Source organism: Homarus americanus, unplaced genomic scaffold (genome assembly GCF_018991925.1).
Source record: "Homarus americanus isolate GMGI-L3 unplaced genomic scaffold, GMGI_Hamer_2.0 scaffold48220, whole genome shotgun sequence".
In the NCBI taxonomy this organism is placed as follows: Eukaryota; Metazoa; Arthropoda; class Malacostraca; order Decapoda; family Nephropidae; genus Homarus; species Homarus americanus.
In genome coordinates, this window is record NW_024755060.1 from 2,747,363 (window position 1) to 2,766,926 (window position 19,564).

General features: G+C 39.7%; 1 protein-coding gene across 1 annotated transcript in view; it reads right to left on the bottom strand.

The window, feature by feature from the left end:
• Positions 1-12,953, bottom strand: part of LOC121856336 (palmitoyltransferase ZDHHC6-like) — a 13,193-nt gene extending 240 nt beyond the window's left edge. Inside the window, exons 1-10 of the mRNA XM_042351821.1 lie at positions 12,865-12,953; positions 11,212-11,296; positions 7,964-8,145; positions 5,524-5,608; positions 5,012-5,175; positions 4,615-4,749; positions 4,210-4,341; positions 3,958-4,038; positions 3,549-3,736; positions 1-3,350 (exon numbers count right to left, since the gene is read on the bottom strand). The exon at positions 1-3,350 is cut by the window's left edge and continues 240 nt beyond it. Of these exons, the coding sequence (XP_042207755.1) occupies positions 3,131-3,350; positions 3,549-3,736; positions 3,958-4,038; positions 4,210-4,341; positions 4,615-4,749; positions 5,012-5,175; positions 5,524-5,608; positions 7,964-8,145; positions 11,212-11,266 (1,242 nt within the window). The 5' untranslated portion in view covers positions 11,267-11,296; positions 12,865-12,953 and the 3' untranslated portion in view covers positions 1-3,130. The remainder of the gene's footprint in view (positions 3,351-3,548; positions 3,737-3,957; positions 4,039-4,209; positions 4,342-4,614; positions 4,750-5,011; positions 5,176-5,523; positions 5,609-7,963; positions 8,146-11,211; positions 11,297-12,864) is intronic.
• Positions 12,954-19,564: the final 6,611 nt, after the last annotated feature.

Genomic DNA, 19,564 nt, shown 5'->3' on the forward strand with positions numbered 1-19,564 from the left:
CCTACAGTAACTTTTCCGCAAGTTTGACATGATCCTTGCCTGTTAGGTGACGACTAACTGACACTGACACCCAACTATCCTTAATAAAAATATTACCGAGAGGCATCAGATATAAGTATATATACTGTATAAAGTACAGATAATGTGAACTGTTTACACCCCATCTGAGAAATGTTGATCTAACTCGTGTAGTTCAACAGATGGAGGTGTGTCACAAAAAACAGACTATACTCATTCTATATAGTATGACAGATGGAGTTTTACTAAAGAACTGCCTTCTCCACATAGTTAGGTGGAGTTTTACTAAAGAACTGCCTTCTCCACATAGTTAGGTGGAGTTTTACTAAACAACTGCCTTCTCCACATAGTTAGGTGGAGTTTTACTAAAGAACTGCCTTCTCCACATAGTTAGGTGGAGTTTTACTAAACAACTGCCTTCTCCACATAGTTAGGTGGAGTTTTACTAAAGAACTGCCTTCTCCACATAGTTAGGTGGAGTTTTACTAAAGAACTGCCTTCTCCACATAGTTAGGTGGAGTTTTACTAAAGAACTTTCTTCTCTATAAAGTTAGGTGGAGTTTTACTAAAGAACTGCCTTCTCCACATAGTTAGGTGGAGTTTTACTAAAGAACTGCCTTCTCCACATAGTTAGGTGGAAATTTTACTAAAGAACTTTCTTCTCTATAAAGTTCAACAGATGGAAATTTTACTAAAGAACTTTCTTCTCTATAAAGTTCAACAGATGGAAGTTTTACTAAAAAACTTTCTTCTCTATAAAGTTCAACAGATGGAAGTTTCACTGAAGAACTTTCTTCTCTATAAAGTTCAACAGATGGAAGTTTCACGAAAGAACTTTCTTCTCTATAAAGTTCAACAGATGGAAGTTTCACTAAAGAGCTTCCCTCTCTATAAAGTTCAACAGATGGAAGTTTCACTAAAGAACTTCCCTCTCTATAAAGTTCAACAGATGGAAGTTATACTAAAGAACTTCCCTCTCTATAAAGTTCAACAGATGGAAGTTTCACTAAAGAACAGCCTTCTGCACATCGATGGAGGTCTCACTAAGGAAGTTCTCCTCCATATACTGTTAGATGGAAGCTTCAAGCTATATATTTAATTATGCAGACTTAGAAGACAAAATATATACACACACCCTGTAGAGAGCTCAGTTTATTAGTCAAATTAAATAGTTAAATACATCTTCCCCGTGAGGTGATTTTTAAGTTAGATCACAGAGAAATAACCTTAATTTAAGTTGTTTTAAGGTAAGATCAAAGTGAAATTACCTCTACTGATCCCATGTGACAAGTTTTTTTTAAGGTAGGGAAGATCACAGAGAAATAGCCTTAATTTAAGTAGTTTTAAGGCTCGATATTGTTGACTACAGTACTACCTAACTACTGTATACTGAGTCTCGGAAAAATTAATACAGCGAATTGTGTAGATTTCCCTGACTATTCAGTAAATGGTTGTATTAATTCAGCAACACTGTCCTCACATGTGGGAAAATCTCACACACCCAAAACCTGGACAATGTATTATAAAAGCAATGTCCTCATTTGTAGGAAAATCTCACACATCAACAAGTGAGGAGTGAGGAAAATGTATTACCACAGCAACATTATCTGTCCCTACTTGTAGGAAAACCTCAAACACACATCGACAAGCGAGGAGTGAGGAAAATTTATTAACACAGCAACATTGTCTGTCCTCACTTGTAGGAAAACCTCAAACACACATTGACAAGCGAGGAGTGAGGAAAATGTATTAACACAGCAACATTGTCTGTCCTCACTTGTAGGAAAACCTCAGACACACATCAACAAGTGAGGAAGACAAAGTTGCTGTTACAAAACAAACATTCAAGCACTCTTCACGGAAAAATCTACGTACATTCTTCTGTGGTACCCTGGATATTTATTACCACTCTCTGATTGGCTAGAAAATTGTAATTGACTGAAGAATCTGATTGGCCAAAAAATGTGATTGACAACAAAAATTACTGAAAAAATCTGATTAACCAAAAATGTAAAAGCCCAAAAACTCTGATTGGTCAAAACATTTTATTAACCAAAACATCTGATTGGCCAAAAATCAGATCTAAATATGAGAGGAAATAAAAGCAACACTGAAATAAATTATCAAATATCATCCATGAACTCATTTTAAGTTAAAGACAAAATGATAATAATCCATTGAGTTAAAAGTTAAAGATGAAAGATATATGTACTAATGTAATGAAGATAGAATGAAAGATGAATTGTACTAAAGGGAGATTGAAGGAAAAATGTACTGGACTAAAGTAATGTAGTACTGTAGTTAAAACTAATGGAATACTGTAGAAATAACCTATCCTATCTACTTACACTTAACACTTTACAAATATTCTTTTTTACTTTACTACTACAACTTGTATCTGATAAAACTTTCTTACTGGTAACGTCTTGTCAAATGGAGCCTTTAATTCTGGGTCTTTCATTCTGACAGTCTCAACAGTCTAACTAAATAACTAACCTTTCATTTGTCCATCCAACAGTCTATTTCATGCCCTTTCAACAGTCTATTTACCTAACTAGCCTTCCATTTGTCCTTCCAACAGTCTATTGCATGCCCTTTCAGTCTGTCTCCCTTACAAACTGTCCATGCCCTTTCAACAGTCTAGCAACCTTCCATGCCCTTCCAACAGTCTATCTCTTCTAACAGTCAATTTTACGCTCTGCCAACAGTCTATCTACCTAACTATCCATCCATTATATGCCCTTATAAGAAGAAACATTTCTCTCAGGTATAAACTCTTGCTCAAACTGACTCCAAATTCTCTCTCTCTCTCTCTCTCTCTCTCTCTCTCTCTCTCTCTCTCTCTCTCTCTCTCACATGCACACACACAATGATCAACTTGTGTATACCCCAAGAAGTAAACAACTCCAATATGCCGACGTGTTTACAAACATTACAACTAAACACGCCACCACGTTCGTCAGCAGCAGCAACAACTACTATACAACGGCAGAAAGAACTATGCCTCTCATAGGAGACTCGCGTATAGTACCTTATATATCATGCCTACTTCAGTCCCTGTCAACCTTCACTCATAAGCCACCGTGACTTCACCGGATTTCAAGATGGAGTATCACCGCTTTTTCTTGTTTTCCATCGTCTTCTCGTGGGTCTGCTTCTGGGTGCGTGAGGACGGGGACGAGGATGGAGCGTCGGCCTCGGGTTTTGTGCACAAGATCTGGACTGCACAGCGGCGAGGGAACCAGCCTCTGTGGCGGTAGACATTGGACCCGTCACCTGACGACGTCGTTGGCGATGACGACGAGTTGATACGTTCACCGTAGAGCCAGTACCTGTGGAGGCGTATAAGCAATGTTAACGAGGTGGTTCAATGTTAACGAGGTGGTTCTCTATACACCACATGAACACTATAAACAACCTATGAGACAATTTGTGTGTGTGTGACTTATAACACATTCTATCACACACCCTATATATAAGTATGCAGCCTATAACAAACCCTATACAATACAACACTACGACTAACATACTTTTTCCAACGAGTGACTATAACTTCGTCGCCAGGGTAGAGCCTTATGCGAGGTTCGTCAGTGCAGGGAGGATGACAACACACACAGATGCCCTTAGTGCAGGGGAACCACCAGCCAGAGAAGCCTTCGACTATATGGTACTCTTGACTGCGGGCGCGCTTCTCTGCCTTCTGGGCCAGCTGTTCTATCTGTAATGGAGTAGAGGAATAGGTAGGTGATTGGGTGCATAGATAGATAGATAGATAGATATATAAATAAAGATAGACAGATAGATAAATAAATATAGACAGATAGATAGAATGGACACACAAATAGATAGACACACACTCACAGAGGTAAATCTTCTATGGACCCCAAAGGTAGGAAATGTGTTGTATGGTAAATAAACAAGACAGACAAATGTACGTACCGTCAGAGTGTACTGGTTGCATTCCTCACGCACCGTCCACTCTATACCATCCCCATTGGGCTCACACCACACGTTGATGACCTACAGATCAATAAAAATAATGTTAGTTTTTGCGTAATCAGTAAATAAAACTCAATCCGTAAATACGACTCAATCCGTAAATAATATTTAATCCACGACTAAGCCGAAGACAATGCATGCCAAAAAATGAGGTCGTTAGTGTTCAGACAATGTCGTTGTCATTTCTCTTACCTGCACAAAGTTGTTCCATCGTCCTAAGTTGTACGGGTAGATAAACGGTTCATCGGTTGAATCCCGGCGATGGATGGCTTTCTCCAGAATCCAGTCCTCGATGCCTGTCCTGTTGCGGAGAATAGCTCGTACCTGACGACGAGTGATGAGTCATTAAGAATGGCTGACAATAATAATAAGTACATTTCTGTCTCATCTATCACAAACATCTGTTTTTAATCAATTTTGTACACTTCTGAGTCTTATCTGGCATAAATCTCCATATTTATCAACATGTTTCATACACCTTTATTTCATCTAGCACAAATATACATGTTTATAAATCAGTTTCATACACTTTTACCTCACATTAAACATGAATCTCCAACCACACAAAGACACAAGGCTTATAACACACAGACTAACCTGGAAGTAGAGAAGCATCCCCACCGCCAGCACGACCCCAATGGCCAGTCCTAACACGAACATACAGAGCACCATACCCCAAAGACTCATGTAAACGATCGGCTCCGTTCCTGTGCCATAGTAGATGTACCACGTCTGTAATGATCAATATGAGTAATGTAATGCACGATCTCTGTAATACATATAATGTACAAGTATTTACAATAAGTTGTCTAGAATACAGGGTGTCTCTTAGGTCCACACACAAACACATGTACAGGTTTCAAGTTGAGTTGGCCTTCCTTGTATCATGAGAGAGGGAGGAGCCAAGAAGAATTGCCATGAAATAACGAGGGTCTAGGCTGGATTAATCCTACATAAACAGAGCACTTTACCGACCCTACAGCCTGATACTCACCCTATGTATAGCGTGGTAGATGGTAAGAGAAAGGACGACAGTTGCCTGAGCACATCCCAATACAGCAAAGAAGAGGAAGAAGGTGAAAGAGCCGTGGTTTTTGTGCCCGACACAATTGTTGATCCAGGGACAGTGGTGATCCATCTTCATGACACAACAACCACCTGTGCAGAGAGTCAGATGATGAATGTCCGTCAATACAATAATAAAATCCACTTACATAGATACTCATACAAGTTACAGTATTTATGTAGAGCTACAGTAATAATGTAATGTCCATTGATACAAAAATATTACCTACAGGGTATAATACAGTAATGTACAAAAAAAATTTAAAAATTCTGAAATAGTTTTAGAAATATTCATTAATTCCTCAAAGTACAAACAAACAGTAACTTCCTTAACAAATCTTGGGGAATAATTTACCAAAACCTACAGAACTTATGAATCACCCTGTATACTGTACTGTACAATATTTACAAAAGTGAGAGAGAGAGAGAGAATGAACTCACACTTGCGGCAGTGGTGTGAGCGAGGAGCCTTGTATCCCTCACAAGCTGCACAAAACTGAAGAAATTGCTTATCACTTTCATTCTCCTGAAATAAACAAAATAAAGAATTACATAAGAATGATCATGGTACTGTACAGTGGATGGGTCCCATCACTTCCAAAATGCTACATGTAAATCACGATGTTCAGGGAGGGTTGATATGCGTGGCTCTGTGGCATATTGATCCCTCTACATTAGGTAACCAAACATCACATTAATTACGCTGAAATAAATACACATTCCATTACTTATGTTAACTATACAGGGGGTCCCCGGGTTACGAACCGGTTCCGTTCCCGAGGACATTCTTAAGTAGGAAATGTACGCAAGTCAGAACACATGCTATGTGCATACTGTACTTACAGAAACAAATTAAATCCCACTATATCATAGCCTAAATCCTCATATACATCTAATCACTATTGAAGAGAAAAGATGAAATAGAATGACAAAATACAGTAAATGAAAGTAAAAAATAAGTCATCAGATAAATAAAATAATGTAAATTTAAAGTTTAGCCTCGTTCATAAGTCTGGGACCCCCTGTATACCACAGTAAATGCACGTCCTAATATTTATCACCCATAGGCTCATAATGTTGTGTACATTGTATCACCAAACTATAGTACTGAGTATTTTCTTGTGAGGTTACCAAGGAACCCATACTACCTTCAACTATTATGTGACAAAACATATTACAACTGTTACAATTATCAGTGATTAAAGAACATTTACAGTACAGTATTAAGGGAAGATTAATGTAAAATATCTCACAACTAACAATGTTTTTCATATCTATATACAGTATAGTCTCGGTTTACGCGGCACCTGTCCAGACGCGCCAATTATTAGTTACGCGGGAAGCGGCACGGACAAGCTGCGCGCTAGGTCGCTCTTACGTCACCGCTGACGTCAGATGACGTTTCGGACTGTGATAGGGCCACGCATCCTTACCACCCACGCATCCCCTCCGCCGCGAGCTGTGATTGGTCTATTTAATCTTGCTTGCCCAGTCAACGAAACATTACAGAGTTCTTCACCCGCCACCCACCACAGCCAGCCCAAGTCAGTGATAGTGAGGATATGGACTTTGAGGGGTTTGACAAGGAGGCCCTGCTAGCCTCTGTGGTGGATAGAGATACAGGTGATACAGGTGAGGGCCAATAATCTGCCCTCTGCCTCGGAACCAACCCCCCATCCCCATGTACCTTGCCATCTCTTCTACTAACGTAAGTGTTAAAAAGCCTAATATTATTGATATTTCTCTAAAATATTAATTGTGTGTGCATACCATCATAAAATTAAGATGTTATTTTTACTACAGGGTACGTATTGTGTCGGAAAAAGGGTAGTCTGGGGGTCGGCCCAGTCTCTATTTCAATTAATCCCATATGTTCTGTTATTTCGTTTACGCATTTCGCGTTAAACGCGGACCTCCATGGGTTTAATTGACTGTGTAAAACGAGACTACTGTATACTGTAATAGAAATTAATAAAATCTTCTCCTATTTTGAATTATCTGCAATTTTGAACCCCCTTCACCCCCCCCCCTTTAGTTCAAAATAAAATAATTCTACTGTAATGATATACATGTACTTGGACATAGACAAAGATTATTAAGTCACTTTAAGATACCCCAAATAAAGACTTATTAAACCACCTGGTTACCAATTAAGGATATTTCTGGCGATAGATCGAATTATTAAACCAACTGAGTATCACTTAAACATGTATACATGTAACTGGACCTAAACACTTCCCTCAGCCTTCGTAGGGTAAGGAAGTGTGTAGTCGGCGCTGCCCGCTAACGCGGCCGTGGTCTCTTGATCATGGAGACAGCTGCCAGCCCAGTCTGTCGGGCCCTCCCCTCCCCTCCCCTCCCCCATCTCCGCCTTCCCATCTGGATTTATCAACATCCTCACACCAACAGTACAGTGCAAAGATTAACGATCAGCCCACAAGTGATATACAAAAGTGGCAATTTCAACTCGAAGGAAAAGCACAAAAAACACAGCAATACTGATTGTGGCTGGATCTGACCTAACCTGACGGCTTCACCTGACCTAACCTGAAGGATGGAGCACACCTGCATTGCCCCAAGCTACTGTCCTGGCCACACACCTGCCCAACCGCATCCAGCCCATACGAGCACGAACTGATTGCTACAAGACCAGCCCAGTCCCAACCATTGTAAAAATTATCAACACCTAATTATTATATATCATATTTGTATTACTTATGTTACTTGTACATCATTTGTGAATCAAGAGAACCATTCCCTGATTATGTAATTGTATATTTTCAGCCTTCCGGCTGCCATGCTCTTTCAATAAACCGTTAATTATTATTATTATTATTATTATTATTATTATTATTATAAACCAAAGAGTTATTAAACCAACCGGATGCCATTCAGGGGGTAAGGTTCCCGGGCCGGTGTACATAGCGTGCAGGAAGCAGTAGAGGGTGAGGACAGCGCAGGTCATGAAGCTGAGGAAGATGAAGGAGCCGCCCCAGCTGGTGTCCGGTGGCCACCACTGGGAGAGACAACTCACCGTCGCTAGTGTCACCCATTTGATTATTCCTACAAAGTTTATTACAGTTAGTTAATTAACTACAAAATAATATAATTAGTTAACTGACTTTTAGAATAACTATAAAAATGAGATAATTAGTTAAATACTTTTTTATTGTCTAAAATATTCATTACAACTAAAAAATTAAAATAAATTGCCAAAATTAAAATACTTATATATACAACTTCAGAAAAATACAGTTTGAAAACATTATTTTAAGAAAACATTTAGTTACCTAATATGAACTACATTATATAGCGATATCTCTATTAGCCGGAACACTTGATACAGAACACTTCCGGGAATGAGAGATTTCCAGGTAACAAGACAACTCTCTCACACTGGAAAAATAATACCCCATCCCCGGAATATTCTGGATACCTGGAAAATTTTCCCAGAAAATTGCTCCCAAACCCGAAATTTTCCTGAAGATTCCGAGCCAATTTCTATTTGAGCTATGATAGAGTTAAGAGGGAGTCTGGCTAACAGAGATATTACTGTATAATGGTGAGTTATATTCCATAAGTATATTTAAGGGGTAATATTAAGGGTTCACATAAGGAAAAACTAAATATTTTGACCATTTCTGTGTCTTGTGTATGTACACAAACACATACAGTATAGGCATCCCCCGGGTTACTGATTTTTGTAAATTATGACCAATAAATTCGGGATACGGGGAAAAATTCACTCTTACACTACCACACTACTGTACACTACAACACTACCACACTACTGTACACTATAACACTACCACACCACCACATGTTCACTACCACACTACCACATGTTCACTACCACACCACCACATGTTCACTACCACACTACCACATGTTCACTACAACACTACCACACCACCACATGTTCACTACCACACCACCACATGTTCACTACCACACCACCACATGTTCATTATAACACTACCTCACTACACTATATAACACTACACTATAACACGTGTTCACTACTACACTACACTATCACTAATCTACTGTGATACGAGTCATAAATCGTCAAAAACCCCCTAATAATTTTTTAACCCCCTGTTTCTAAGTTGAAGGATCCAACAAGCAAATCATATTTTATGATAAAAATGGAGTTCAAAAACTTCACTGAAGAGATGGATGATCTCTGCACACTTTTGCAAAACTTTCACCTGGACAGCGGCGAGAGCCGGTCTTCAAAAGTTAAGCCTAACGTCTTTACTCTTAATATAGGCAATGTCAAGATTGAACCCAAAGAAGACGCCAACAAAAAGAGTGCTGTAAAATGGGACAACGAGGTGACCAAGGCTGAGTTCCTGCAGCGATGTAACGTCAAGGTGGAAACGGCCAAGGTACACCTCGTCGATACCACATCCAAATAAGACTTCATAGTGCACAGTGAACATAAGGCGTGTAAGAACAGGTCCACCCCTTACGTAAAAAACAACAAGCGCCGGCCCTGCTCGCCACGCCTCTACTCTAAAGGTAATCAAGACTTCCACAGATATGACCAGTTCGGTCTATTCATCAAAAATATTCCCCCCGGGGTGACCTACCACGAGTTGCAATCTCTGTTTGGTCGTCACGGAGGTCTGATGCACTTCCATATGCCTCGCAAACACGGCGGTACAGCTGTAGCCAGGTACTGCAACGAGCATTACAGAAAGCTCGGCCTCACCCTGGACGGCTACCCCGTCGGTGGTGAAGACCACTATCAAAATTCTCGTCGGTTCCTCCACGTGAATCATCTCCGCTACTCTGGTGCATCCTTCAAGGATCCTCAGGTGTCCGGGACAACTTCCCACAAGAGGTGCCTGGAGGAGGACCGCTCTTCACAATACAAGTGGTCCAGGTACGATAGGTACCCGGAGGACGACCACTGCCGCAACAGGTACCCAGAAGAGGACTACTCCTCCAAGAGGTACAGACGGGAACAATATGAAGATGAGGATGACTCGCCACGCCCCTGTCGCAACTGTTCCAGCTACAGACGCCAGAGGCCAACACCGGCTAACAAGTGGCTCCGTCGCCACTGATTATTTTGCGTCTATGTAAAACAATAAAATTTGAGTTCGCATAAAAAATATACAAAAATAAAATATGAATATTATTTATGAATATTATTTAGTGTTTTACCTAACATAAATTAACCTAACCCAATATGTAACTTACCTTGCACACATATTATGTAATATAGGCATCCCCCGGGTTACGGAAATTCGTTCTTACCGATTTTGTAAATTACGACCAATAAATTCGGGATACGGGGAAAAAATTCCCCCTTACGGATATTGGGTAAACTTTTAAGTTAATTTTTCCAATACTATTAGAAAAAAATTCACAGAAATTATAAAATTATTTTGTGTGGATTTCTTGGTGGTTGGTACAATACTGTACAGTGGGGACGCCGCGTACTCACACCACCCCAGCTCGTGCGGTCTAGTGCGCTTGGTCTCACAACACTTACATACTTCTGCACTCAGGACTTTATTATTGTAATGCCCCTCCGTCTCCCTCACAGTAACTCAGATTGTACCACCTTACCTAACGCAGCAGGTAACATTATTGTACCACCTTACCTAACGCAGCAGGTAACATTATTGTACCACCTTACCTAACGCAGCACTTAACATCGTTTGTGGTAAGTTAAATTCAATTGTTTTGTATATTTATTATCTTATTATATCATAAAATAATCAATGTACTATACTGTACATGTTAAAAAAATTATTTTCACTCATAAATGTAATTGTATTACGTCTTTTTGCCCCCCCCATATTTCCTTGTGAACGCATCTCCATAAGGAAGTCAACAGGAAAATTGGTTTCGCGTTACAAAATTTCACGTTAAGGACAAATTTTGAAGGACACATACCTTCCGTAACCCGAGGGATAACTGTACTGTACACAGAAAACACCCTGTGAACACACAAAACATATACCGTATGCACAAAACATACACACACACACACGTACACAGAAGAAACCCAGCAGCCTTGAACCCTTAATATGACCCTTCAATATACACAGTGAAGGAGTACAACTGTTGAGCTGTGGGTCAAAAAGGATGATTATAGTACAGCACACTCACCAAGAGCAATGAGTGGCCCCCAGTGACACACTCGCTTCAAAGGCCCAACACACATGGTGAACACTTCTCTGTAGTACACCACAATCTGAAATAAATAGCATGGTTAATTCATAAAGTTAGTATGTTAATAACATGATAAAATAGTAAATTAATAAGATGTTAATATAGCACAGATGCTACTCGACTTACGAACTTCCAGAAATACAAAGAAAAGCGTCCATACGTCTAACTGACTGTTAGAACCGTTATTTATACATAATTTTTTTTTCTTACGGGAATTAGCCCACCCGGGCACAGGTCAAACGAGCCACAACGGAGCCTGGGGGGCGAAAAAAAAGAACGGAAAGAAATTGAAAATATAGAAAAAAAGGTTATACTGTATTAATCTGCACCACGAAGATGCCGGAAAACCCGCTTTTTAAAGTGAGACAGATTGTAAGAGCATGGAAACACAGAAGAAGGAAGAGCATTCCACAGTTTGGCTGTGTGAGGAAAGAAGGAGGTACTATAACGGGTTATTCTCGTGTGAACGACATCCACAGAGAAATGGTGGGCACCGCGGGCAAGACGTGTGCTACGAACCCACGGCCTTGCCGGCGGTACACAGGATGCCAAATCCACTGAACATTGCCCGTTAAAGTACCTGTAAAAGAGAGAGAGTGAAGCAACATTGCGGCGAAGAGAAAGGGAAGAGAGATTATCAACTAAAGAAGGAGAGTTAATAAGACGAAATGCCTTTGATTCCACCCAATCTAATAGTTGGACAGAAGAAGAGCCACCCCAGATATGAGAGCAGTACTCCACGTTAGGACGAATGAATCCCTTATATACTTGAAGCAACTGCTCAGGAGTGAAGTAGCTACGGCATCTGTACAGCATTCTCAGCTTTTGGGAGGCAGCTTTAGCAATGTTGTGGATGTGTGGCTTCCATGACATATTAGGGAAAATGCAAGTTATGTAAAAATTAATTTTAAAATAATTTACAGTTGCTTATTTTACTACCATTCTAAGTTCGACCAAATTACGAGTTATCAAATTCCAAATTGTATCAAATTACCGAGTCATCAACCATTTACTGTACAGAATTTAAGAGAAAAACTTGGATTTGATTTATTCCTGAGGTAACAAATATATTTTCTTCTTTAGATATTTTTTGTTAGGCAAATACTTAACCCTGACACCTGTTAACATGGACGCCTGTTATTAAGTATTACCATCCTTATGTGGACTAATTACTTATTGTTATTAATGCAACCAATTACTATAATAGATTGAGAAGTCCTGCTTTATAATTTACCCAAAACATAAGGAACTGGATCACATTATTATCTATCAGTCACGACCAACCTAACCTAACTTAATACCATCTATCTATCTATATATCTATTATCTATCTACAAGTCTGGCTACATCAACTTGTGTTTGCTGCCCTAACAATATAATAGTAATTTATTATCTGTCTAATAGCCAACTACCTAAGTATCCAACCATCTATCGTCTAGCCCATACAAACCATCCAACTAACCAACAATCTATTACTTTATATGTAACTACCACCCATTATTACACCTTAATTAACTCCCTGGAGATAAATAAAGCTCAATTTGCTTCCCAGGTAAGTTAAATAGCCCTTAAATGAGGTAAAATAATCACCTATAAGTGAGGCGGCAGAGTCTCCATAACACCGACTATTGAACCACCAATCAGCGCTCCTTATGATGACGTCATCTTGTTGACAGCCACTACGAGCCAAAAGTCTTTTTTCTATAAGTCTAAAATATTTGTAGATAATTGAATTGAAACAGTTTATTTAGCTAGAAAAACACAGATACGGAGTGGTTAATAATAACAATATTAACATGACTGGGCCAGTTGAGAACCTGAGCTCTCTTTGAGGCACCTGACATACACTATACATTTATCTCAAGGAAGTATTATGTAACATTTAGTGTCATCTGGAATACACATATAAATTAGAGTGGATTTTATAAACATAAGTAGAATGGGGGAGCAGTACAACATGGGTTGTACAGTAATAAGGTTGAACAAGAGGACAGTGCTTTCAGGATTATGTCTAGTTGGCAATTATGTTTATTGCACTGGTAATTAATTATTTATTGACATGATAATGGATAGATAGATAGATAGGTAGTTCGGCAGGTAGGTAGACAGCAGGGGCGTATCCAGGGAGGTTTCCTGGTTGCCCGGAACCCCCCTCGAAGCCCACGCTGCTCGTCTGAAGTGTCTTTGATCTGCAGCCATCTCCCTCCCATACCTTTTTAACTTTTTTAAACTTTTATCCTCTTCACCACTGATCGGCTCGTTAGCCGCTTGGGCGATCGGTCACGTCTCTGTTACGCACTGTTGGCAAGTACTGGGCATGCACCAGCTCCTGAATGTACCTGAACCTGCTTCAGTGTTGGTCAAGCTTGGTCTTGAAAGAGCTCACACTCGGTGCCGTCACAACACTTTTTGGTAGATTGTTCAAAGAATTCACAACCCTCACTCCGAAAAAGTTACCCCTCACAGTTTTCTGGACTTGCAGCTTCTTCAATCTTGAGCTGTGACCCCTTGTGGGGCGAGCGTCCGCCAGCTCCAAGTAAGGACACTCAACTGAGTAGTGCCCCCTGAGATGCTTATACACCTCAACTAGGTCCTCCCTTGCCCGTCTGTAGTATAAGCTAGGCAAGTTCAGGCGCTCTAATCTCTCAGGGTAGCCGAGGTGCCTTAGTGCAGGCACCAGTCTGGTGGCCCTCCTTTGGACATTTTCAACCAACTGACAGTCCCTAGCATATCTCGGGGACCAGATGGAGTGACAGTACTCCAGATGGGGAGGCACTTCTTATAAGACCCAATAATTGATTTGCCTGATTTACCTTCTTCTCACAATGGCCCGAGAACTTCAGCTCATTGTCAGCATACACACCTAGGTCCTTCTCACATTCAGTCTCAAATAGTGCAGTTTCTTCATCCCGTTGGGACATATGATACGCCTCCTTACCGTTGGTACGCCCCAGGTGCATCCTCTTACACTTGGTGACATTGAATCTCAGCAGCCATTTCGTCGACCATTCTTGGAGCCCACAGAGGTCCTTCTGGAGCTCTTCACAGTCCTCTTGGTTCTTAATACGGTCAAACACAAGCAGCTTGATTATAAGACGTACTTATGTGGCCTAGCGGATGAGCCGCCCGGAGGGTGGCGATTCTGCTAGTACAAAATATAATGTTAATGAACTCAAAATGTGGTAAAATGCGGTTTCCTCAGCTGAGAAAAGATGCCCCGTCCCCTCCCCAAGAGTTACAGGGGCGGGAACAATATGAAGTTGTTCGCAGTCTTATTTCCCGCCTCTGCTGATGGCCGTGTAATATTTTAATGTGATTCTGATCTTTAGAAATGTTGTTTTTGCATAATGCATTATTACTGATACGTAATTTGTCTTAGTATGCCTTATTGTGGCTAAAAATAAGTATATATTAAATGAATCTTCCGAAAGAGTGAATTTGCTACCAGAGTTTAACAGTTAATTCATAGATAATACTTCTGATAAACTTCCTACGTGCTTATGTTTGAAATAATGAATGTATGTATCTTTATATAATTTAGCTAAATATCTGTCTCGTCAGAAGCGGTCATCCCAACGATTATGAATAAACTCATTTAGAAATACATCATTACTTCAGGACAAAATCGGACAGGTTTACAACACCCAATCAGCTGTAACTTTTGGGGAGGGAGCGGGGCATCTTTTCTTGCTGGGAAAAAACACGCTTTAGTGTTAGCATATACTGTAGATAAATTACTCTTGATGTGTAATAAAAATAAAACATTATTTATACGTTGAACTTGCCTTGTACTTTTTCCTTTTCAAGTGTCTCTTATGACATTCAATGTTTACTCTCACTGTAAATTACCCCTCGATTATATTTTCAAATAATAGCCGTCGCATATGGCCTCAAAAAGTCCATGAAATTGATCAAATTTAAAATTTTTGTCAAGGGGGCTTACAGCGCCCCCCTGAACCCCTCATCACAGACACCCAGAGTAACAGACATACAGGCAGACAGAGACACAGACGTTTATTCCTTGTATCGTATCTCGAGTATCGCTCAAATGTGTGTGTGTGTGTGTGTGTGTGTGTGTGTGTAATTATAACAAGTGACCGGCAATATGTGTCTGCAAGAGATAGTTTCAACACTGTAATGTCCACCCAGAGTTATCTTTTGTTGTTGTTGTCGTAGTTGTTGTTGTAATTTTTTTTCTGTCATCCCATAAATTGTCAGCCAATACCCCGGATATGACAGCAAAGTGAAATACAGAGACACACAGAGAAAGACATATAGAAAGAGAGAAGAGCAGGGAGAGAGAGGGGGCAGAGAAAGAGAAGAGGGAACAGGGAACAGAGAGAGAGAGAGAGAGAGAGAGAGAGAGGCGTCTTGAACAGCAAGGCCGGCAGCATTACAGCACCACTACCGTCTCCTACTGACTGACCTCTGCAACACACACACACACACACACACACACACACACACTCACACGCCATATGGTACAGTTAACGAAACGGGGCCAACAGTGTCGCGCTCACCATGCTGTGTTTTAATGCTGTAACTTAGTGATTGAGTGTATGTCATGACTCAGGGAACAGCAGGGAACAGCAAGGACGTGGTACAAGACCCCAGAGAACAGCAGGGGACAGCAGGGAACAGTAAGGAGGTGGTACAAGACCCCAGAGAACAGCAGGGGACAGCAGGGAATTGTCACAGGACCCAGGGAATAGCAGGGGACAGCAGGAAACAGCAGGGAACAGCAGGGAACATCAGGAAAGTGGCACAGTTCCATGCAATATTTACACACACAAGATAAGTAACATTTTATAATCATCATAAAAATGGCGATAAAACTGAGGAATAAGAAGAAAATGTAATAAATATGAGGAATTATAAAGAAAATATACAATAATAGCACAAAATCAATATTATCCCCCACAGTACCATAACACAGGACGCCATAATTCTGTGACTAAAGTCTTAAAAAGTCGTGTTATCGAGTAGTCACTGAAGTACGACCACATAAACTGACGCATGGAGCCTAACCCAACCCAAGCTAACTTAACCTAACCCAATTTAAACCAAACCAAACCTAACCAAACCCAACCTAACCTAACCTAACCTTAACAATCTCCTTTAAAAACACAAACACACACACACACACACACACACACACACACACACACACACACACACACACAACTCCAAAAATGCAGAAAAAGAAAATGAAATGAAAGTGAAATAAAAACACGAGACAAAAACAAGGAAAACAAGGAAAACAAAACATGCGGAAATAAAAACAAAAACGGAAAATAAAACATGAAACAAACAAAATAAACCTGATAAATAAGCAGCTGGGTGTGAAAGTGGATTATTTTCGTAATACAGAGAAGTGACGACAAATTTTACGACACAAACTGACGATTATAACTACTATAGTCTACGATAGTTTACGATTGTGGAGACTATTACTACCAGACTATTGAAATGCATATACATTTTGGTATAGACTACATATGTTAGTGTATGTATGAGATAGATAGATAGATAGACATACAACTAAACAGAGGGAAAGGCAGACTGAGAGATAGAGAAATAGACACAAAAATAGACAGACAGACAGACATACAGACAGACAGACATACTGTATATACAGACAGACAGACATACTGTATATACAGACAGACAGACATACTGTATATACAGACAGACAGACATACTGTATATACAGACAGACAGACATACTGTATATACAGACAGACAGACATACTGCATATACAGACAGACAGACATACTGTATATACAGACAGACAGACATACTGTATATACAGACAGACATACATACTGTATATACAGACAGACAGACATACTGTATATACAGACAGACAGACATACTGTATATACAGACAGACAGACATACTGTATATACAGACAGACAGACATACTGTATATACAGACAGACAGACATACTGCATATACAGACAGACAGACATACTGCATATACAGACAGACAGACATACTGCATATACAGACAGACAGACATACTGTATATACAGACAGACAGACATACTGTATATACAGACAGACAGATATACTGTATATACAGACAGACAGACATACTGCATATACAGACAGACAGACATACTGTATATACAGACAGACAGACATACTGTACATACAGACAGACAGACATACTGCATATACAGACAGACAGACATACTGTATATACAGACAGACAGACATACTGTATATACGAACGAAGAGACATACACATATACAGACATACGAACATACTGCATATACAGACGACAGACACACTGCATATTCGACATACAGACATACTGCATATACAGACAGACAGACATACTGTATATACAGACAGACAGACATACCTCATATATACAGACAGAGACATACAGTATATACAGACAACAGACATACATATATACAGACGAACAGACATACTGTATATACGAACGAACAGACATACTGTATATACAGACAGACAGAAGACATACACTGAACATACAGACATACTGCACATACAGACGAACAGACATACTGTATATACAGACATACAGACATACTGCACATACAGACAGACAGACATATATATACAGAAGACAGAACATACTGTATATACAGACATACAGACATACTGTATATACAGACATACCAGACATACTGTATATACAGACAGACAGACATACTGTATATACAGACAGACAGACACACTATATACAGACAGACAGACATACTGTATATACAGACATACAGAACATACTGTATGAACATACAGACATACTGCACTACAGGAACGAACATACTGTATATACAGACATACAGACACTACTGACAGACAGACATACTGTATATACAGACATACAGACATACTGTATACAGACGACAGAACATACTGTATATACAGACATACAGACATACTGTATATACAGACAGACAGACACACTGTATATACAGACAGACAGAGACATACTGTATATACAGACGCACGAACATGCTACATACAGACGAACGAACCCCAACATATACAGACAGACAGACATACTGTATATACAAACAAACAGACATACTGTATATACGAACGAACAGACATACTGATATACAGACGTACAGACCTGCAGTACATACAGACATACAGACATACTGCACAGACAGAACAGACATACGCACATATACAGACAGACAGACATACTGTATATAGACAGACAGACGAACCTACTGTATACAGACGAACAAACATACTGTATATACAGACGAACAGAGACATACTATATATACAGACGACAGACATACTGTATATACAGACATACAGACATACTGTACATACACAGACAATACAGACATACTGCACATACAGACGAACAGACATATGTATATACAGACAGACAGACATACTGTACGCACAGACATACTGCACATACAGACAGACAGACATACTGTACATACAGACGAACAGACATACTGTATATACAGGAACAGAACATATATACGAACGAACAGACATACGAACCTGTAACATACAGACATACGAACATACTGCATACAGACGAACAGACATACTGCACATACAGACACAGACGAACAGACATACTGTATATACAGACGAACAGACATACTGTATATACAGACAGACAATATACTGTACATACAGACAGAACATACTGCACATACAGACATACAGACATACTGCACATACAGACAGACAGACATACTGTATATACAGACAAACAGACATACTGTATATACAGACAGACAGACAGACATACTGTATATACAGACATACAGACATACTGTATATACAGACGAACAGACATACTTATATACAGACAACGAACAAATACTACATATATACAGACATACAGACATACTGCATATACAGACAGACAGACATACTGTATATACAGACGAACAGACATACTGTATATACAGACGAACAGACATACTGTATATACAGACAGACAGACATACTGTATATACAGACAGACAGACATACTGCATACAGACATACAGACATACTGCACATACAGACAGACAGACATACTGTATATACAGACGAACAGACATACTGTATATACAGACAGACAGACATACTGTATATACAGACAGACAGACATACTGTATATACAGACATACAGACATACTGCATACAGAGATACAGACATACTGCACATACAGACGACAGACATACTGTATACAGACACATACAGACATACTGTATATACAGACATACAGACATACTGCATATACAGACAGACAGACTACTGCATATACAGACAGACAGACATAC